Source organism: Erinaceus europaeus, chromosome 11 (genome assembly GCF_950295315.1).
Source record: "Erinaceus europaeus chromosome 11, mEriEur2.1, whole genome shotgun sequence".
Classification (NCBI taxonomy): domain Eukaryota; kingdom Metazoa; phylum Chordata; class Mammalia; order Eulipotyphla; family Erinaceidae; genus Erinaceus; species Erinaceus europaeus.
Genome location: NC_080172.1, coordinates 31,362,996 through 31,385,883, shown reverse-complemented (window position 1 = coordinate 31,385,883; position 22,888 = coordinate 31,362,996). Strand labels below are relative to the sequence as shown.

The following is a 22,888-nucleotide window of genomic DNA, read 5'->3' as shown; positions in this document are numbered from 1 at the left end:
GGAGGAGTATATAAAGAGCCTACAGGGGGCCAGGTAATGGTACACCTGGTTAAGCATTCACATTAAAGTGCACAAGGAGCCAGGTTCAAGCCCCTGGCACCCACTTACAGGGGGAAAGCTTTATGAGTGGTGAAGCAGGGCAGCAGGTATCTTTCTATTTCTTTCCCTATTTCCTCCTCCCCTCTCAATTTCTCTCTATCTCTATCCAATTAAAAAAAAAAAAAGAACCTTGTCAAAGCCCTCCTCCAATTTTATAAGTTTAAACGAAGTATCGGATGAAAAGACTCAATACATAAAATTTTACTCTATATCTCACTTCTTCAAAACATGTACATTCCATCTAAGGAAAGAGAACTGTTCATCCTTCGTCCAGCCATGGCTGTCAGCCAAGAGTAGAGATGTTGTAATTTGAAGTTGACAGCAAGATGACCCTTACTGGGTCACTACAGTTCTGTCTTGTGGCAGATTCCCTCTGCTGAAATATGGAGGTGCCATGATGTTAAATCAATACAAGTGAGTGATGTGGAGATTTGAGATGAAGCTAAACACAGCTTCTTTTGATTTTACCTTTTCATTTTTCTTGCTGGGCACCACTTTAGAAGAATAATAATTTCTGTTCAGGTTTGAAGTTCCATCCAAATGACATTATTCTAAGAGAATCTGAAGGGTCTAAATGTTAATTGTGTTCATTTAGAGTGCCATGCAAAATTTTTGTTGAAGATAATAGATTTCCTCTGAAATCTGTGAAGTCGCAGAAACAAATATTCCTGGAGTATCTGGAAAGTGGCCTAGTGAAGTAGCATAATGGCTATGCAAAAGACCATGCCTGAGGCATCAAGGTCTCAGGTTCAATCCCCAGTGTCATCATAAACCAGAGCTGGTTAACATAAACAATAAGTATCTTGAAAGTTATGATTGCTAATTAAAGACGTAGCATCAATATATACCTATATAATATATAATATAATAAAGGAAGTCAAATTTGTAAAAGAGTAACATGTATTTGAACTGAATAGTATCCAGAATTTTCTTTCCAATAATTCAGTACGGGTTTTATAATTTGGGATTTTGGCTGGGATCAACTGAATAGTTCTTCAAGTCTCTCTTTTTTTTTCCTCCAGGGTTATTGCTGGGATTCAGTACAGGTACTATGAATCTGCTGCTCCCGGATCTTTCTTTTTTTCTTTCTTTTTCTTTTCCTTTTTCTTTTTTTTTTTTTTTATCAGAGCACGGTTCAGCTCTGGTTTATGGTGGTGGGGGATTGAACCTGGGACTCTGGAGCTTCAGACATGAGAGTCTGTTTGCATAACCATTATGCTGTCTACCTTCCACCCCTGCTCTTGAATCTTTACATGGTTCTTGCACTTAGTACTATATGCACTTAACCAGGTGCTCCACTTCTTGGCCCCTTGTTCTTCAAATCTTGACTTTGCTCTTCAAATTTTGATCTTCCTCAGATTTATGCAGGCATTGCTTGTCAAGATTATCTGCTTTGGGGCTTGGCTAAAACAATATGGGTAAATGAGCTTTCTAATGCCTACTAACAAGAAGGTCAGATTTGACTTTTTATAAGAGGGCAAACTAGAGAACTACTATAGTATATGCAGTGCAGGGGAATGAACACAGGACCTCACACATGCAAGTCCTGCTCTCTGCTATTGAACTATCTCCTTGGCTGCTTGAATGTATCCTCAAGTGAGGCTCTGAACTGGCTTAACATTGCTTCTACTATATTCTTTAACCAAAATCAGTCAATTCAGACTTAACTCGATTGATGGGAAGGACTGATTGCGAAGATACACTGGAAGGGGGGGAAGCATTTGTTTCCTTCCACTGATGATGCATCCACTTTTGAACTATTTGATCTACATATGGATAGATAAAATGTTCAATATTTGAGCAAAACTTTTGGAAGGAGCAGTATTTTCATTATTTCTTTGATGGCAGTTTCAAACTAAGACCATCCTCAAAGTAGCCAATGAGGACAAGATTGCATTAAGTGAATACTTTTTATTTCACTTTGTTTCTGTAACTATCAAGAAATTTCCCATGCTTTCTGTGACTGTCAGTATACATCTGTGTATACTGACAGTATATAACCAAACACAAAGCAAAACTTCTTTTTTTAAAATTTTTTAATATTTATTTATTTTTCCTTTTGTTGCCCTTGTTTTTTTATTGTTGTTGTAGTTATTATTATTGTTGCTATTGATGTTATCGTTGTCAGGACAGAGAGAAATGGAGAGAGGAGGGGGAGACAGAAAGGAGGAGAGAAGATAGACACTTGAAGACCTGCTTCACTGCCTGTGTGAAGTGACTCCCCTGCAGGTGGGGAGCCTGGGGCTCGAAACTGGATCCTTATGCTGGTCCTTGCACTTCCGTGCCATGTACGCTTAACCTGCTGTGCTACCGCCTAACTCCCACAAAGCAAAACTTCTTGATGATAATGAATACTATTTAGGCACTGGCCTGACAGTCTTCTATAAAGATTTTAGAAGTGCCATTAGGATATATGCATTCACTTGAAAAATGCTGCAGTTTCTTCTACTTTTTGTCTTCCCAATTTTAAATTTCCTTCTATTAAAATAGTAAATTTCATTCCCATAATAAGTTAAATAAATGAAAAACATAACTGGAAGATACCTACTTCAACATTTCATTTTGTAATATGTAGGCATCTTAGGGATGCAAGGGCATTTCATGGAAAGGGAGCTTTGAAATTACTTTGTATGCATATCGAGAAAATAAAACTTTTTGATGTCTTGGCTCAAACTGAATAGGATCTCACTTAATAGCCCATGTAGTACTTTAAGATGATTTATTATTATGCTAATATTGTAATGTAATATTTATTAAGCACTGGAACTGTGCAGAATGCTAGATAGCCAACAAGAAAAAATCCTGATAGATTTTAAGTAAGAGCTAAGAAATATCCTCTCCTAATTTCTGGAGAATAGAATATTCAGACTCTAGAATCAATAAATCCTATTTAATTTAGTGTAGATCATGACCCCACAAAAAGGGGGGACTTATGGAGACATAGCATGATACTCTGATTAAAAGGTAATCATTTTAAGATAATACTTTCCTTTATTTCATTTTATTTATTTATTTTTGGATAGAGACAGAGGAAATTAAGAAGGAAGTGAGAAATAAAGACACCTGCAGCACTGCTTCACCATTCATGAAGCCTGTCCTCCCCCAAGCAGGTGGGGATGTTGGGCTTGAACCCAGGTCTTAGTGAATTGTAATAAGTGCACTCTACGGGGTGTGCTACCACCTGACCTTCATGCTAACACTTTTTCATGACCCTAGTGTTGGCACTGTGGATAATGCCTTGGAGTGTCAGACATGAGGTCTAGAATTTGATCCCTGACATTATACTATGACCCACATAGTCAACGACTGCCTCCTCTCCAGATTCAAAGGAGGTCTTGAAACTTTACATCAGGCTCAACCTGACGCTGTTGACTGGCTACGGAAGAAGGGCAAACGCTAGAAGAAGAATAGATGAGAGAATGATGCTCTGGTTCTCCCTATGTCTGTCTCTTCTTCTTTTGCATTAATAAATCTTTTTAAAAGTTAATTAATTAATTAGTTTATTAATTTAAAAAAGGAGACATTAACAAAATCATAGGATAGGAGGGGTACAACCCCACACAGTTCCCATCACCAGATCTCTATATAGCTTTCCCATTCTCTATCCCTCTGGGAGTATGGACCCAAGGTCATTGTGGGGTGCAGAAGGTGGAAGGTCTGGCTTCTGTAATTGCTTCCCCACTGAACATGGGTGTTAACTGGTCTATCCATACTCCCAGCCTGCCTCTCTCTTTCCCTAGTAGGGTGGGGCTCTGGGGAAGCGGAGCTCCAGGACATATTGGTGGGGTTGTCTGTCCAGGGAAGTCTGGTCAGCATCATGCTGGCATCTGGAACCTGGTGGCTGAAAAGAGATTTAACATACAAAGCCAAACAAATTGTTTAACCATTGTGGACCTAAAGGCTGGAAGAGTGCAGATGAAGTGTTGGGGGGGGGGTACTCACTGCAGACTATTATGTACTTCTGCTTTCAGCTATATATTTTGCCCTAGTTTATGGATATGTGTGAACATATGCTCAGCATTAATAAATCTTTAAGTTAACACTTTCCTCTCAGATTTGAACTTATAATGAATTTAAAATACTTTCCATTCAGAAAAAGCTTTGGTTTTTAATCCTCTTCATCATAATCTGATATTTTGAGACAGTAAATTACCGTAGTTTGTATAAAGATTAGCTTTATAACTAGTCTTAAACTACAAGATGAAATGATTTGAAAAATTATTCCTTAAGCACAATGTTAGAGCATCATAATACAATTTACAATGTTGATGCAGGGTATTTAGAAGTTTCAAACTTGAATTACAAATCTGTAGGAAGAGGAAATTTTTCCTAAAAATTTAATAGTTATCTGTCATGGGACCACACATACATGTGCGATTCCATCACTCCCTAGACTTTCCTACTTCTTTCTTTCTTTCTTCCTTCCTTCCTTCCTTTCTTTCTTTCTTTCTTTCTTTCTTTCTCTCTTTCTTCCTTCCTTCCTTCCTTCCTTCCATCCTTCCTTTCTTTCTTTCTTTCTCTCTTTCTTTCTTCCTTTATTTATCTCATTCTTTCTTTTCATTTTTTTTCCTTAATTTCAGATAAAGCATGATTCAGAGAAAAAGGGTGAGGAGTGTGTGTACAGGGTGGGGGGAGGAACTAGTATCTCATTCATGATGCTTTCCCCAGTTGTATGGAACTCTAATTTGATATCAGTACTTTAACCTGGGGGGTCTTAAGAATGGTGAGAATGAGTGTCCCTACTGTGAAATAGTACACTTTTTTTTTAATTGAGGGGATTGATGATTTATAGTCAATAATAAAATACAGTAACAAAAATAAAATACAATAGTTCATACATGTATAACATTTCTCAGTTTTCTATATAACAGGTCAACCAACCCCTTCTAGGTCTTGTGATATCAGGTTCTAGGACCTGAACTCTACCCCCTACCTCAGAGTCCTTTACTTTGGTGCAATACAGCAAACCCAGTTGAAGTTCTGGTTTGTGTTTTTTTTTTTTTTCAACTTTTTAAAAAATTTATTATTGGTGATTTAATAATAATCAACAAGATCATGGGTAAGAGTGGTACAATTCATACAATTCCCACCACCCTTATTGGAAGGGTCCCTATTCCTTATCCCTCTGGGAGTATGGACCAAAGATCTCTCTGAGCTAAGGGGCACTGAAGGTTGGATGTCTGGCTCCTGTAATTGCTTCTCTGCTGGACATGGATGTTGACAGGTTGATCCATAATCCTAGCCTGTCTCTACCTTTCCCTAGTAGGGAAGGGCTCCAGGGAGGGGATTCCAGGACACACTGGTGATGTCGTCTGTCCGGAGAAGGCAGGTGGGTGTCATTGTATTTTTTCAACTTGTTTTTTAAAAATTATCTCTATTTATTATTTATTGGAAAGAGACAGCCAGATATTGAGAGGGAAGGGGGAGACAGAGAGGAAGAGAGATACCTGCAGCCCTGCTTCGCCACTCACAAAGCTTTCCCTCTGCAGATGGGGACCAGAGGCTTGAACTTGGGTCCTTGCGTACTGTAACATGTGTGCTCAACCAGGTACATCACCACCCAGCCCCATTTTTCAGCTTCTGTGAATGAGATAATACCATATTGATCCTTCTCTTTCTGACTTATCTCACTTAACATGATTCCTTCAAGTTCTATTCAAGATGGGGAGAAGACAGTGAATTCACTATTTTTAATAGCTAAGTACTATTCCATTGTGTATATATACTACAACTTACTCAGCCACTCATCTGTTGTTGGCTACCTAGATTACTTCCAGGTTTTGGCTATTACAAACTGTGCTGCTAAGAACACAAGTATACACAATTCTTTTTGGATGGGTGTTTTGGGTTCCCTAGGATATATCCCCAGGAGAGGAATTGCAGGATAGGTACACTTCCATCCTTCTGAGTATTCTCCAGACTGTTCTCCACAGCGGTTGGACCAATTGACATTCCCACCAGCAGTACAGGAGGGTTCCTTTGTCCTCACAACTCTCCAGCATTTGTTGTTGCTACCTTTTCTGATATATGGTATTCTCACAGGAGTGAAGCGGTGAGATAATACACTTAACCATACACAAGGACCCTAGTTTGAAACCTTGGTCAACACATGGAAGCGCCACGCAAAGGGGAAATTTTGTGAGCAATGCTGTGGTGTCTTTCCTGCTATCACTGTCTTTCATGATCTGTCTGAAACAACAACAAAGCAAAACAAAGCAAAACCTGTGTGTTGGGAGTAGTGGAATCATGCAGGCTCGAAGGTCCAGTAAAGGGAATAGAAAAGAGAGTGGTACATAGTAAAATCACTCTTGCTTGAATGGCCCAGGTTCCACAAAACAATAGCAACAACAAAGGCTCATCTCTACTGTGACCAAGAAATGAAAGAAGAAAAAAAGATGTTGAGACATTCAGATGACTTAATGAAACTCTGCACTCCTAATTATCAAAATCCAAATCCCCCTAATAGATCCTTCTGTATAAAAAAAATACACATAATTCTAGGATAGAGTTTCTTAGGTTGTCATAATTCTATACATTCCTCAGTTGGTTTGGATCTGGAGTGAAACTGTAAAGTCAAAGCTTAGACATAGCATTTGCAATTTCATGAAATTATGCTCACTGACTAAGGGTTATGTCCTCTACTCATCTTTAAATAGAATCCTTACACAAGCTGTTGGAAATCTTGGGTAAGAATTGATTAAGAAATAAATTCCCTTGGGGCTGGGGGGGTGGAGCACGCAGTAAGCACACATAATAAATACTAAGCACAAAACCCTGCTCAAGGGTCCAGGTTTGAGCCCCTGAGCCCCCGACACCCCATATGCATGGGTCTGCTACATGAGAGTGGTGATGACGATGCAGAGTCCCAGTGATAACCCTGGAGGCAAAAAAAAAAATCCTTCTCTCTGTCTTTCTATATGCTTATATATATGATGGATTCAATTAAATTAAAAAGATGTTCTTCCTTTCTGGGGTTTCTAAGTAAGTAGAACAACAACAACATCAACAACAACAACAACAAATACCTACTTATATGCCTTTTGGGTGATGGAAGATGGGCTTGGTGGGAGAGAAGATATTTGAACTTTTAGTCTTAATACAGGGAGAAAATAGAAAAATTGCCTCTGAGAAGCTCACTTTAAACTTTTTCTGCTAATTATTGTCATTGTAATAAAGCATAAAATATAAACTTTTATGTTCTAGGTGATATATACTTATGGCACTAGATATATATACTTTTAGGGAATATAGACTTATTTAATACTTCATAAAGACCATTTTATTATGTTATACTAGTTGACTGCTTAGGATTGTGAAGTGCAGATACATTTTATTTGGTAATTTATACTTATAAATTTGAAGAGGTAAAAATTATGCTTTACCTGGCATGGAGAGTGGAATAAATTTTGAAGGTTTGCCTATTTCTCTTTCTCTTCCCTACTGTTCCCTCTAAAAAAATGTAGAATTAAAAACTACATTGAAGAGACTACTCAGAGTTGTCAAGGTATTAGGCATGTGTGGTTCTGAATTTATTCCCAAGCACTGCAGGAAAAATAAAAAAATAAAAAAAAGAAATCAAAGAGGGAAACACAGAACAGTAAAAGGTTCAAATAACAAATAAATATGAAAACGGTCAAATAACAAAAGATATGAAACTTTCTGTGGAAGGAAACTTGTCTGAATTGCAGATTTATGGGATTAGCCATATAACTGGTACATAGTCTAAAGTCTAGACAATGAGAAGTGATGTGAAAATGGCTGAATCAAGATGCTTTTGTCTGCTTCTTTATTTATTTTTAAAAGGGTTATTCACTTATTATTGGATAGAGGAGACAGAGAAAAATTAAGAGGGGTGGGGGAGATAGACAGGAGAGAGACAGATCAGCAGCCCTGCTTCACCACTCGTGAAAGTTTCCCCCCTGCAGGTGAAAAACAGGGGCTTGAACCTGGGTCCTTGTGCACTGTAATGTGTGTGCTTAGCCAGGTGTGTCACCACCTGGCCCCTTATCTGATACTTTAAAAATTACATAATTACATATAAGTACATACACTGTTGCAATGCGGGAAAACGTAACACCCATTTACACATGTATATATAAATTATATGGTGTAGCTAGTTATCAAAACAACCATTCAAACTTAATGTGATTTATTTATTTATTTTTATCTCTACACTTCACCACTGAATGTTGACTTTTCCAGAGGTTGGGTTTGGGGTGGGGTGGTAGAATACAGCATTAAAGTTTTCTTCAATGCAGTAGGTGCCAGGCTTAAACGTGGGACACAAACTTAGCAAAGCAGATACTATCCAAGTGAATTAAGTTGCTGGTCCCCCCAAACTTCTGTATTTTAAAAAAGCTTAATGGGGACACAGAACTTTGATGAGGACAGTGATGAAAAAAAAGACTATGCTATAAACCAGCAGTCAACAAAGTTCTAGTTAAAACAAATAATAAATAATATTAAATAATTTTAATACTATTATTAAATATTAATAAATATTATTAAATAATAATATTTTATTATTTCTGTTCTTTTTTATTTATAAAAAGGAGACATTGACAAAACCATAGAATAAGAGGGGTACAACTCCACACAATTTCCACCACCAGATACCGGTATCTCATCCCCTCTGATAGATTTCCTATTCTTTATCCCTCTAGGAGTATGGACCCAAGGTCATTGTGGGATGCAGAAGGTGGAGGGTCTGGCTTCTGTAATTGCTTCCCCAGTGAACATGGGCGTTGACTGGTTGATTCAAACTCCCAGCCTGTCTCTCTCTTTCCATAACAGGGTGGGGCTCTGGAGAATCGGAGCTCCAGGACACACTGGTGTGGTCCTCTGTCCAGGGAAGTCTGGTCAGCATCATGCTAGCATCTGGAACCTGGTGGCTCAAAAGAGAGTTAACATACAAAGCCAAATGAATTGTTGAACAATCATGGACATAAAGGCTGGAATAGTGTAGATGAAGAGTTGTGGGTACTCCATTTTGTAGGTAGCTAATAGGCATATTTTAGTTATATCCCAAAGGGTCTTTGGCTATACTAATTTTTTTTTCTCCCTGAGCCTGAAATCTAATATGCAGGTGAATCCAAGTTATTGTCTGGGGAGATGATGTCATGGCTGGAAAAGGGACAGAAAGCTGTATCAGGGAAGAGAGTAGCTCCTTACTATGGGAAAGAGGTATAAATATTGTTGACTATAAACCCCATCGATTTGATGTGATCTGATCTGGGGCCCATATTCAGCCCAGGAGCCTATGTGACCTCTGCATCCCTGTAGAGCCAAGTTCACATTCTGTGGTCATGAGTAGGAACGTTCCAAGCTGCGCCAATGTCAGGACCCATCTTCCTCAGGTTCCATCCTTCAGAGGATGGAACATTCTCTACTGTTGTTGATCCAAGTTGAGGACAAGGTCCATCAAATGATACTTTAAAAAAGATAAAACAGTAATAAGTAGTTCAGAAATTAAAAAAAAAAAAAACTTAAAAATGTGTATCTCAAATAATGGTACCAATTTAAAGTACTGCTTCTGCTTATTCACAGACTTCATGAACAAATGATGCAGGACAGAATATTTTCTACAAAGGAAAGGAAGAATGGTGAAAGGTGGGAAAATTATGATGGAACTTGGAAGTTATGCATGAAGTTAGACATGTAGAGAAAAATTTCCTTTTGAGCTTCAGGCTGCACACAGAACAGACAGCTTGATCAAAAATAAGAAAGTAAAATTTCCTAAAATCTCTAAGGAGAGAAAAATCTAGAAAAGATTATTTCTAAAGAATCAGAGAAAACTTATAAAAAGTAGTGAAGAGGGAAGAAGACTTCAGTAAATATCTTCAGTCAGTGAGCAGAAAAGCTAAGTAACAAGTTAGTGTTAGAACCTGGGTCTTTGAAATGTGTTCTGAGTCTTCTAGACACAGGTCAGGGCTCATTTAAATATTCATCCATTATTTATCTATTTGGAAGGTTTATAGCTAATCATAATTTCATCTTTGCTATTGAGTTTATTTTCTTTGTGGTTTCTTCTTGTGTATCAGTTCTAATTTAGCTGCTATATCAAACAAGAGTTAAATTAGTCTGTACTCTTTGGGTTTTAATTCACCAACTTGTTTCACTTATTTATCTGAATTCCTGGCTGAATAGAACTATCCCTTCTCTCTCATAGCAACTGATGCAAAGAGCCACAGTGGATGTGTATTGGACTCTGGACCATGAAGGCCTGAGTTTTGTCCCTGCCATTGCATATACTCTGGTCCCTCCTTCTCCTCTCCGTCATTCTGGTCCTCCTCTACTACCTCCTTACCGTCTTCCTTTTCCTCTCTGCTTGATTATTAATAAGTCAAGTTTTTTTTTTTCATGATCCAAACTAGCCCCAAAAGGAAATATTAACCCATACATAACATATATTTATAAGTAAGCTTTATTTTGTCAAATACACCTTAAAGACAAGATTCTATTTTGTGATATTTTAAAAATACCACTTTATTTTACTAGAGAAGATTAATTTCTCAGATATATCAACAGCCTTATCTTGAAGATTAGTAACATTTCTCCAGAAAAATAAGAAAAGAATGTATTTTTCTTTGGTCTGAAGTATTGGTGTTACTAAGATAAAAAATAAATTACCTACATATGTGATTCTCAGTCTTCCATGCTCACTAGAATTCCCCGATGAGCTTTGGAAAATTGCAGATTCCAAGTCTGACTACTCCCAGCTAAAACTGGGAGTGGGACCTTGGCATTGTCCTTTTATTTTTATTTTTCAAAGCTTCCTAAGTGATGCTAATTTGTAGGAAGAATTAGAACCCTGATCTGGTCATTTCAAAGTAAAACTAAAAAAGTCAAAAGTTAATTATGTCTTAAGTTGAGACATAACAGTTACTGCTTCAAGATTATCTGTTTTAAAACCACACTTCTAGGTGCCTCATTAGCGCAGTTGGTAATGTATCAGTCTCATAAAACCACCCTTCTTGGTTGACTAGTTTTAAATTTAAACATTTTTAGAAGACAGTTAAGCTCTTTTATTCTTTACCAACCTACTACTCAGGTCTTAGCTCCCTACATGTAACACTGTTTCAATCTTGTCTAATTTAAAACATTTGAACATTCACCACACTTATTTTTCTGCATTTTCAGTTTCTTGCTGTTTTATTTTTTTCATGCCTGCACCTTCGTCTATACTTGGGAAAATACTATTTACTTAATAATGGTCATCTGAAAAGTCATTGCCTCTCAGGCAGTGGGTTGATCATAGTGTAATTATTTTATTTAATGCTCATTTGTATAAACTCAATCAACTTGAATATTTTCCTGAAGTGACAAAGCCACATAATCCAATGGTGAGTGTGCAGTAAACCCTATCCATATATCAAATACTGCTGCTTAGTTACACCAATATCAATAATTAATGATATAATACTAGAAAAGGATGTTTGATTTAGTTTCATGAATTACTTCACAGACATTTGCTATGTTTTAACAGTTGAAAATTTCATTTCCTTTTATACGAACCCTTTGAATCACTTTAAAGGAAGACCATACAGTGTGCTTTACTTCCTGTTTAAAATGTGACTACTCAAGAGTTTAAACAAATTAGAGATGCTTAATATATTAGGGCATTGGTACTATTTTAAATGTTAGATTTTCACATTTGGCTATAGTATGTGTTTCAAATAGGAAATAAGTGGATACAATTTCTTTTTCTTTGCTGCTTCTACTTTGACGCCACAGGAAGCCAGCTTGCTAACTCCTTGATACTTGATATTTCACTGACTAAAAAGACTCTCAGATGAAACTCAGCGTTTTTCCTAAGACAGGAGTCATGAATTCTTTTATTCTAAAGATACATATGTCCCTTGAAAGGGTTGGGAATCTTTCCTGCAAAACAGCCTCAGTCAGTCATATAAGCACCTATTAGAACTACTATCAGAGAGGCTGAAGGGAGAAATGAACCCTGCAACAAACAACACAGTGTATCCTAAAATAAAACAAGAATTCGTAGACAAGAAAAATTATAGGTTAGGGAGGAAGACTCATATATATATTCCTTCGGTCTTTAGCTTAAGGTGTCCCACTTCTTTTTTAGTGCTATGATTTTATATAAAAAATAGTATGGAGACATTTGAGCTAATATTCTGAATTTACACCTTTTAAAATTAGAGAGATGGTTGGTCTATCAGAGGCTAATTGCACAGATTGCAATTTAGATTGAGTCACAAAGCAGAAAGATTATTTTTCTTTGACAATCTCAGTATCTTTTCAGGTGGGAAAAATTCTGTAATTGAGAAAGTACTCAACCTTTAGGAGCGAGCCTATCACATCCACATAAGAGCGTGTCAATGAGAACTGTTCCTTTGCCCTCAAGCCTTTATTGATTATGATCCCAGATTTTCTATCAAACTCAATTCTTGGCTGAGCTGCAGGCAATAACCCCGCTAGGTGCGGACTGCAGACCCACCACTTGAGGGCGTCTGAACGCTTCCAAACAGCTTGCAAGCCCCTGGAAATCCAGAGCTACAGGACTGGAGAGCACTGGAGGAAGAACACGGTATTTGATTTTATTGGACTTGTAAATAAAGGGGAGAACAGGTTTGGGGACAGAACGGAGCAGCTTGCTTTCTTGGGATAAGCCCTTCTCACAGAAGCAGCAAAGTCCCTAGAGCGCACTAGAGAATAATACCAGGAAGGCAGGAGGCTGCGAAGCCCCGAGAGGGCGAGCCTCCAGGGTTTTCAGCCCCACAGCACCCGGCCTCTGATTAGTTTCCCGGGCGTAGAAGCACTGGGGGGATGGGGGAGAGGAATGAGCCCCGAGGCGCCCGGACAGCCTCACTATCAGACATTCGAGTTTCGGTGGTAGTCGGGGACCTAGGCGTTGTAACTCCAAGGTCGCTCCAGCTCTTTTCTAATAACAAAAAGACTCATGCCCCCGACCTCCTTTCTCCCAGCACCAGGTTCATTCAAAGCACTTCTCCTTTGGGGAATGAGAAAACCAACCCTGGAGTCGAAATGGTAAAAGATGTAAGGCATTGCTGATGTGCTCTCTTGCCGCATTCATTTTCTCCTCGCTGAAGAAGTTTCGCACTGCATTATAATCACTTACACTGTGCCTTTTCTCGGTAAAAAAAAAAAAAAAAAAAAGGTGTTTTCAAAGAATCAGCTTTAAACAAAGTCTTGCTTCCTGCTCACGAACATTTAAATCAGTGGTCGGAAGAGGACGGTTGAAAGGCGAGAGAGAGAGAGAGAGAGAGAGAGAGAGACTGGCTCAGTTTTCCAGATAACTCAGAGCTGAGCAGAGTGGGCTGTGAACTGGACTGATTTACGAGAACAGGGCTGATTTACTGAAGATCCCTGGCAGCTCGTCTGCTGGGACTTAAAGTCACCTGAGGGGCCCCGAGACAAAATTTGGTACTCCAGCTACATAGTGGTAGCCGGTTCCTTCGTAACTGGAAGGCTCTCAGGTAAAAAGATGTCAACTCATTCCTCAGCAGAAGCGGAATTCAGCATCCAAAGGGTTACGCGCGGCAGCCGGGCTCAGGAGGAGAGGGCTCTTCGGCACTCCCAGTAATTCAATTAGTCAGGTTTCTGGAAGGTGGGGCCATAGAGAGGGGTAGGAGGCGTGGGGTTGGGAGGAGATTAGGAAAACGCCTCTTTCTCGCGGAGCAAACCAATCCGGTTGGAGAGGAGAGAGAGACAGAGAGAGTGAGAGAGACGGAGAGAGAGAGAGACTGATCAGTAAGCAAACAGCAGGCCTAGACAGAGAGAGAGAGAGAGAGAGAGAGAGAGAGAGAGAGAGAGAATGAAAACCGATCAGTAAGCAAACAGCAGGCCTTTCCCTGACTGGCCATTCTAGCCACCCCCGCCCCTTTCCAAGTAAACTGTAAGGAAAAGGAAAGGAGGAAAAAAAAAAGAGAGAGAGAGAGAGAAAGGAGTCCACATGACCCGGATCACAGCAGCAGCAGAGCTGGCTGGGCGCGGGTTGGCGGCGCCTCCCCCTGCACAGGCCAGAGCTCACACCCGCGCTCACGCCGCCCGTCTGCCCCGCGCCCTGAGCTACACGCCCGCCCACAGCCCTCCCCTCCGCCCAAGTCCACGTTCACGCGCGCCGCCGCGCGCTCCCGTGTGGCTGCTGCCGCTGGGTCGCCGTTGCTCTCGACTTTACACGCAGGTCATTAACGAGGGGGCGTACCCGGGGAATTTTTTTTTTCCATAAAGCATTATTCTTTCTTCTTTTTCCCCCCCTTTTGCAAAACTGACTTTTACCCCTTTCCACTGTTCGCCAGACCTTTCAATCCTTACTGAAGCTGCTCGTGTTGTTCCTGCTGCTGCTACACTGAAGTTTATTCTCCCGCCTGCTTTTAGAATTTGGTTGGTTTTCACCTCTTGTTGCTGCTGTGCCCAAGGAGGGAAAGAGGAATAGCTGTGGGAGGATCAGGAAGGTTTTCTGATGTAGTCATCGGGGAGGTGCCACTCACTCGTGCAGACTCTCTTCTCTTTTCCTATTTCAAACTGATTGATGCATCTCTACAAGTTGCTGGGCTTTAGGCCGGACCGGTCGGAGTCGCAGGGACACTTCTGAGAGCTCATCCAGGGCTCCTGGCATCGCGTCTGCGGGCTTAGACCTGCTCCCGGAAGGCAATCAGAGACTGACACCAGCCCATTCAGGAGTTGGAGTGATTCATTTGAAAGTGATTGTTTCCCTTCCCGCTCTCCAGTCGAACAGTTGGGTTGGCCTGGTCCTGCAGGTTTGGGGATTCCAGCTTCGCCTAGCTAGCTGGTTCATAACCTTTGCTCTTCATTCACTGGTGCACCCGCACCCGGCCCAAGCAACGCCAGCGCGAGAAATCCCCGGGGCTTGCCAGCTCTTAGGGTGTCTTCTCCCACCGCCAGCGCCGCAGTCCGACTCCTCCGGGGGACCTGCCGGAAGACGCGAAGAGCCAAACTTTTCTCTGAGGTTTGCAGGGCGAGTCTGCTCTTTGCCTGCCTAGTTGCCACTTGCAAGACGCCAGCGGGGCTGCTTTTGTGGCTCTGCATTCGTACACTTCTCACCACACCAACCAGAGCCCGCAGCACAGACGACTTCTCCGAGATTTCCAGGGTACCCGGCTTAAGGCACCGAGGCGGGAAAAGGGGGTTCTCAGTACTCCTGCGGCCACAGGCGTGCCGCCTTCGGTCTACGCAGAGCCCTCCTCTAGCAGTTACACACCGGCTGCCAAAGTAACTTGGAGTGAAGCGGGGCGCGGTGCGAGGGCCCTGGGCGGCGGCGGAGCCGTGTTCAGCCCGCGGTGCCGACAGTGAGCTGGGCCCGGCGGGCCAGTGTATGTCTCCCCGCGGCCTCGGCACGCAACTCCTGGTGACTGTGCAGCGTGCGCCGCCGCCTGCTCCAACCCGCCGCCTGCTCCAACCCGCCGCCCGGCCCGGCGCGCACCTCCTTCTCCCGGGGTGACCGGCCTGCCGCCGCTGCCCGAGACACAGCTTGGCACCCCGTCCCCCGCCCTCGCCACCGCCACACACACACACACACACACACACACACACACACACACACACACACACACACACACACACACACGCAAGCTTCTCTCCATCTTGTGATTCCTTTCCCCCTCCAGAACCCTCCAGTGGGGCTGCGAGTTTCTCCCCCCCCCCGCCTTCTTTTCTTCTCGCTCTCCTCCCCCTCCCCTGCTTGCGGTGCACCTCTTTTCTTCTTTTTCCCCCTTCTTCATTTATATCTATCTTTATTTATTTGGCTCCCACACTCTCTCGCGCGCTCAGCCTCTCTCTCCTTCCATCCCTCCTTCCCTTCCTCCATCCCTCCCTCCCTCTGGATTCTCGTTCTCTCCCCGGAGTGGCGCGTCGGGGGCTCCACCGCTGGCCAGGCGTGATGTTGCACGTGGAGATGTTGACGCTGGTGTTTCTGGTGCTCTGGATGTGTGTGTTCACCCAGGACCCGGGCTCCAAGGCCGTCGCCGACCGCTACGCCGTCTACTGGAACAGCAGCAACCCCAGGTAAGGCGATGGCGGGGGGCGAGGGGGGTGCGGCGGCGAGCCGGGGCTCCCCTGGCCTCGGGGCCCTGCGGAAAGAGCGGCGGCGGGGACCACCGCGCTCCAGCAGCCGGCGGCGCGCGCCCTTGGAACCTGCGTCGCTGGCGCGCTGCTGGCTGCGAGGCGCCCGCGGGAAGCGTCTCCGCAGCGCTCCTCTTTGTTACACCGCTGCGGAGAGGCCAGGCGCCTCTGGGAGCCCCCAGGGCTGCTCAGACCGGCCGCCGCTGCGATGCGCTGGGAGACTCGGAAAAGGCGGGAGCCAGTGAATGAAGACTTCTCCACCTCGGGCTGGCCGGCATCCTGATCCGGGCGCGGGACCTGGGCACTGGGAGTCCTGGGTGCGCGCCGCCAAGGGCTCCCGCCTGCAGCGTGTGCGCGCAGGGATTGCGGGGAGAGCCCTCGAAACATTTTCCCAAAGTTATTATTTCTCCCCCCCTTCTTTTCTGATTTTTTTGCCTTCCCTTCACCCTGTGCGCTCCTGGAGCGCACGGGCTGGTGGGGGGGAAGTGACGGGGGCCTGGGAAACGGAAGCTTTAGGTTTTTATTTTTCTGTTTTAACTGCGAGAAAACTCACTGAGCCCCTTTCTCTGCCTGGGCCCGGCGCGCCATTATTGAAGGTGATTCTCCGACCTCTCTCACCTTCCGGTGGGTTCTAGGTGCCAGAAAGTTTGATCTAATGTGGGGTTACGTCATGTGTGCCGAGTGAGCTGCTGGAGTTGACCGAACCCGGGGAGTGGTAACCTTTAGTCTGCGGTCTGACCATGTCCAGTTGTAAGAACCTGGGACCGTTATGCGGGAGTCCCTGAGCCCACCCGGTACACCGGTGGCTAGAGGTGGGCGCCCCTGCGAGGGAGTGGGGGGTCGCTCTCGCTTGCATGCTGGTCCCTGCCTCCTTGCAAACTGCTTTTTCAGGGACCTAGGATGGAGGGTGGACTCCTTGGCTATCCAGAGCTGTCCCGAGTTCCACTTTCTCCAGGGGTTTGCAGGCAGCAGTTGTTTCCGTTGGGCCCACATTACTCTGCCTTTCTGGGATTGTGGCCAACTTCCAGCTGTGGGCTGGTCTCGGTGCCCGCCTAGGAGGGAAGTAGCATCGATTATACCTAACCACCACCCCCTCTACCCCCATTTTTCCCTTCTTGGGCTGCAGTGGAAGTTGGGAGGCGAGAAGCTTTGGGAAAGTTTGTGGTTGCCTAGTCCAGTGTGCCTAGGGGGAGAGGGCGGCGGGCGCCTCCGAGTCTTAGTACCTCCGGGTGGCCCTCTCTGGCTCTTGCCTTCCTTCTTAATGTAGCCTGGGGAAAGATTCCTTACATGAAGTAATTTTTGCTCAGATGAAGACTGGCAGATGTTTGGTTGGTCGGACATACACACAGAGAGATAAGATACTGAGATCCTGGTGTCCTCTTAAGCTAGGAAACAAAGTCACTCCTAGGTAGCCCAAGCCCTAATTGCACGTCTTGGCAGAATGGTGAGACATCCCTGAAAGTTTGGTTTACAAAGAAAAAGTCTCGTGGATGTGGGTGGTGGGATGGGACTCTTATTTCTTAGTTTGACATGCCACTTACCTCTATTAGGGAAAGAGAAAGAGAAGCCTTCCTGCCAGAGGAGATGCCTTTTATTAACGCTGACAAGACAAATAGAGCAAGCTTTCCAGTTGTGATGGTGTTAAAAGCAAGTCTCATTATGTTGGTTGGTTTTATTCCCCTTTGGGCTTTATTAGACAGCTTATATGAAACAGAGAAATTTGTATTTCTAAACTTTAGCACCTTATTAAATACAACAAAGGTGGAATAGATTAGTTGAATTTGGGATATTTTGTCCTTGATTGCTTTGTCTTTCTCACTCCAGACTTTATAGTGTGGTCTTTTTCTTATGGTATTCGGGTATTTGCATACTTAGTTTGTGCCAGTCATCCTGGTTTCACACAGTATCAGCAGCAGCCCCCTCTCCCACCCTACCCCTCCTTCTTAACCTGTCAGGCTAGTCTGAGTTAGTTCGAGGACATTTTATCTTAGGTTATCTCTGTTTTATGCTTTTGATACTGTTGTTTGGTTTGAGATTAGCACATTGATTTTTGTCATAGGTCATGTTTTTTAATAGCTCTGCTCTGCCTGAAGAAAACCCTCATGCTCTGGATGCCATGGTGACTCTGAACCTGCCCAAAGTTATTCTGTAGAATTTTAAAATACTAAGAGTGTTCTCAGATCAATATTTGTATCTGAGATCTGTAGAAACACCTTTTTATTTGTTCATCATCAGTTTGATAATGTTCAATTAAAGGCAAGATGTCCCTCTGTCCCCAGAGATTCACCTTTAGCACTTAATGTATTTAGGGGTTTACAAATATATTTAACTTCCTATGCTACCACAGTAAAACTTACTTTTAGAAAATAATATGATTTAAAAATTAAGTAGGTAGATTTGTCCTTTAAACTTTAACTTAGATGGTGTCTTTTTAAAAAAAAAAACTCAGCTTGTATGAAATTTATAAGGACCAAATGGAAATAAACATTTTAGAAATAAATGATAGTCCATAGAAATCACAGTAGATAGTGCAGAAATACTTAATAAAATTTGTAGGGGGCTATTAAATTTTGTGAATTCCACATTCGACATTCCTTGTTATCATTTTGTAAAGTAAGCTGGCCAAGCCTTTGGGTTTTATATACATTCTGTCCTATAAGAGTTTGCTAAATTAGTAGTATAGTCTGAAGACTTCCATCTTTTTGGAAAAAGTGGAAGACATTATTTGCAGTTTAAGTAGATTAGACATTTTTTTTCTATAAGAAAAATTCATTGGTCACATTAAGTTAGTAATAATGGATTCTGTGACAAGATAAAGTAAATAGATTTTAGTTTCTATAAGAGTTTTTGATCTAAAATTGTATTTAGATAAATTTAGAGTTAAATTTTAAGTAGTGATTATAGATTTAAATATCTTAATTGTAACTTGTGTAGTTACAGGAGTTTATCAGCTACATTGGGATTCATTGCTGACTCCATTCACAGAGGAAAAAACAAACTTTTTTTTATCAGATAGTTTAAATGTTAGGATCTTTCTTTTTAGGTATGCACTTCTGAGAAATGAATATTCAGTTTTTAAATACTGATAACTTTTAGTAGTCAAATATTAGTAGGCAGTGGTCCAAACTGATTTCATATGTCTAACTGGTACAGATCTCTAAAATAGTAATTGAGAACTATTAGTCTGAATAAGCATATAAAATTTACCTCTGTACATTTGCTGCATTTTAAAAAGTGGAAAAGTTGTATGATTTCACCTAAATAGTTGAGAAGAATAGAATGAGTCTTTTACTGTAACACAGAAATCTGAAAAAACATGCTACTAAGTAACATTAAGGAATGAAAATCCATGTCAAGGAGAGTATAGCTAATTGTCCCTAATTTGTTTTAAAAGTGTAAAAAGCTTTCAAGTAACTTTTTTAGAGACTTGTAGTCACAAAACTTGATCTACCTACTCTCCTAGAGCTAGGCTTGTAAAGATAGCGGTGGCTCAGCATTAAGAGTATGTATCTTAATTTGAAGTGTGCCATAAGCAGTATGGTCTTGCCAATGAGAATTTTTTTTTTTTTAAACATTGTGCATATATTGAAAGTTCTTGGATTCTTTTGGCCAGTTGCCAAAATGATGCAAGGATAATTAAGCATGTCTTCTACTGGTTGACATTAATAGGCGAAATAGTAAAATAATACAGTTATAGTTATAACCAGAACACTCTTAAGGATTCTCTTCATTTGGTACTTTGCTTCTGTTGAGGTTTGAGTATCACTATGGTACCAGTGTAGAGGTTTTATTCTCAAGTGAAAAATCTCTAGAATTCTTTTCGGCCTTACTACATTTTAAGCTGGTCATATCTTTTCTTTGGAGTTTTTCAATTCTTGCAGAGATTTGTTAATTAGACATTTTGTGTTAGGGTAGCAAGTAGTTGATACCATTTAGTTATGCTAACATGTAATCTTGGAGTGAAAGAGATGTGAGTTCTAGGTCAACTCTTCCAAATCCTTCTGACAGTCTTAAGTCATGAGTTATATAGCTAAGTATAGTACAAATAAGTGGTAACCTTTCTCCTCTAATCACAATCCTTTGGGTATTTTTCTTGCTCTAAAATTCACTTGATTCAGTTTAAATCCTGAGCAATATATGCTGAATTACGCCTTCTTCACTGACAAATGAAATCAGTTTGGTTTGAATCTAAGTATACCTTGAGGGAAGATGGGGAAAAATCATCCTGGTTTTGAATGAGTTTTATCACCAGACTTACAGAGGATTAGCTATTTTTGAAATCATAAATGTTTTAAATAATAATTTATACTCTAGAAAGAATAGTTATTTAAGTGGAGCATATTATTTAGAATTTTTAAATTTAATATTATCTTTGAGATTCGGTGCAGTGTATTATGTCATTAGACTTTTTAATATCAGAATTTAGGTAAACTCTAGGATAGACTAAAAATAAGTTTATTTATAGTCCATGTTCTTACCCATATCCATTTATAGGGGACTTGAATAAGTCTTCTTCTGTTCTCCTTTCTTTAATCTAGTAAAAGGAATCTTGTAATACAAAAGTACACATCTTGTTTGGGTTCAGCTTTCCATAGTTACCTGAAAGCAAAGTTAGTTAATAAGATGTTATTTTTTAAAATTTATTTTATGCACTGTATAACATATTTATAATGATTTTTTTCAGAAATAGACAACTGTTCATTTTTTAGGTGACTGGAAGTCTGTGCTATTTAAAGTGTCTTGACTGTACAGTCTAATTTCACATTTCCAATGTGAGACCAAGGTGAATAATCTACTTTTCATTAAAAGAATCAAAGGGAGCCTTCAGTAGTTCATTACTCCTGTTAGTTGATTTTAGTTGCGTTGACTAAACTGTTGGCTCACTGAATGAATATCTTGGTGCCATCTGTGTTCTGGCTGATAATCAATAGCTTTAGAGCCTATGAAGGCTGAGGATCAGGTTTGGAAGAAACACTCAGTAAATTTGGGGCAAATTAATCTTGTGGATTTCTTGCCATTTAATCTTGTAAAATGCATTCTGAAAAGGCATTTCATTGCATTCTGTCCACTGGCCTGATTTCTTGGTGGATAGGGACAGATAAAGATGAGTGCTTCCTTTTCTCCCCTGTTGTTGTGACCCATGCAAGCTACCAGATTCATGCTGGGCCAAGAAAATGAATGAATACAATTAGTCCTTCAGGAGACCTGGCCTTTGCAAGCTTGGGAGAAGTATATGCCAAAAGAATGTACCTTTGAAGAAGAAAAAAGTCAAAATAATGAAGTTATAGAAGCATTTAAAAAATGTTAAGAACAAGATTGTATGTGTAGTAGTGACTGATCTATCAGCTTTTTTCCCCAATATAATATCAATTCTTTAATAGCTTAAAAATATCACATACTGTACAGGTTTGTATTTTGAAAAACTTTTTATTAGCAATAAGTATTATGTAGCTGTGCTATCTTACTTTAAGTAACCAACGGCTTTGTATCAACTGATTCCATATTATCTATTTTCATTGTAGAAACAGTATCCAAACTGTTAGAGCTGTAGGACTACATAGACTGTCCTTGTTGAAATGGAATCCCGTATTTCCCTAAATACAGTGATGAAGACCCTGGCCACTTACCAGTGTGCTCAGGATCAACCTGAACTGAGAAAAAAATTGTCCTTTGATTATTTGTGATGGATAATACCTTCACATTCAGGTATAAAAACCTCAAAGAAGAGTATAAGAGATGAGGTATTAATATTCACTTTTAGTAATTCATCTTACGATGGTGGTGGTAGACAGCTAAACATCAATAAATTACTGTCTTTTTAAGGACTTGATTTATATTATTAGATTTATATTTTAGTCTGCTCTTCAACTTGTGCCCTGAGCTGTTATGTAGAAAAGTTTCTTGTGATTAATTTCAACTTCCAGTGTTTCTGAACGGGATATTACTCACTACTAGGAAATTTGTTTCTGCTGAAATTTGTCTGCATTTACATTTTAAAAGTTGTGGTTCCTAAACAGGTCAGATATGTTACAGAAATACACAATTTAAAAATAAAAGGTATGAAAGTATTTTTCACCCTGTACTGTCACTACTATGCATAGTTTTGAGGGTAAGTGCAAAAAGTTTCATATATCTTAGTATTCATGATACTAGTCTGTACTACCTTGTACTGTGAAGGTTTATTGCAGACTACTGAAATCTGTGCACTATTTTCTAATTTAAAATGTATGAAAATAAACTTTTGAGTCTGAGGCTTTAAATGTAGTTTTCAAACTGTGTGGCATATTTTAAAATATTGGAAACTCCTCAAGTTAGCTAGTTGCTTAGAGACAGTACTATACCACAGTGATGGTTAGCTCAGCTTTCAGGTAGAATTCTATCATTTTCAATAAGGAAAAATAAACCTTTGTCATCCTTTGAAACTTTCATACAATTGACAGTTGACAGGTTGAGGAAAAATGTTACTGTCAGGTCTTATTTTCTCAAGTGAGAAATAAAAATAGTTTTGAGTGATTTAAAAATAAATATTTAAAAATATTTAAAAATGTAGGCAAAGGTTTTTAATTTTTATATGCATATCATAGAATTAATCTGCTGTTGCCTTCAGGGAAGCTCAGCAAAGTGCAATTAAAAGAGATTGTCTCACAGTGAAGTTGGATGCTTGCTTTAAAAAGCTAGTACACTTGATTTCTAGTAGGGATAGTAGTGGACATTCTATGATGTG

At 40.7% G+C, this 22,888-nt stretch overlaps 1 protein-coding gene across 2 annotated transcripts in view; it reads left to right on the top strand.

Annotated features, from left to right (window-relative positions):
* The first annotated feature begins 15,633 nt into the window (after positions 1 to 15,633).
* Positions 15,634 to 22,888, top strand: part of EFNA5 (ephrin A5) — a 367,643-nt gene continuing 360,388 nt past the window's right edge. For both annotated transcript variants that reach the window (XM_016192350.2, XM_007532629.3), the window contains exon 1: positions 15,634 to 16,107. In XM_016192350.2, coding sequence (XP_016047836.1) covers positions 15,983 to 16,107 — 125 coding nt within the window. In that variant the 5' untranslated portion in view covers positions 15,634 to 15,982. The remainder of the gene's footprint in view (positions 16,108 to 22,888) is intronic.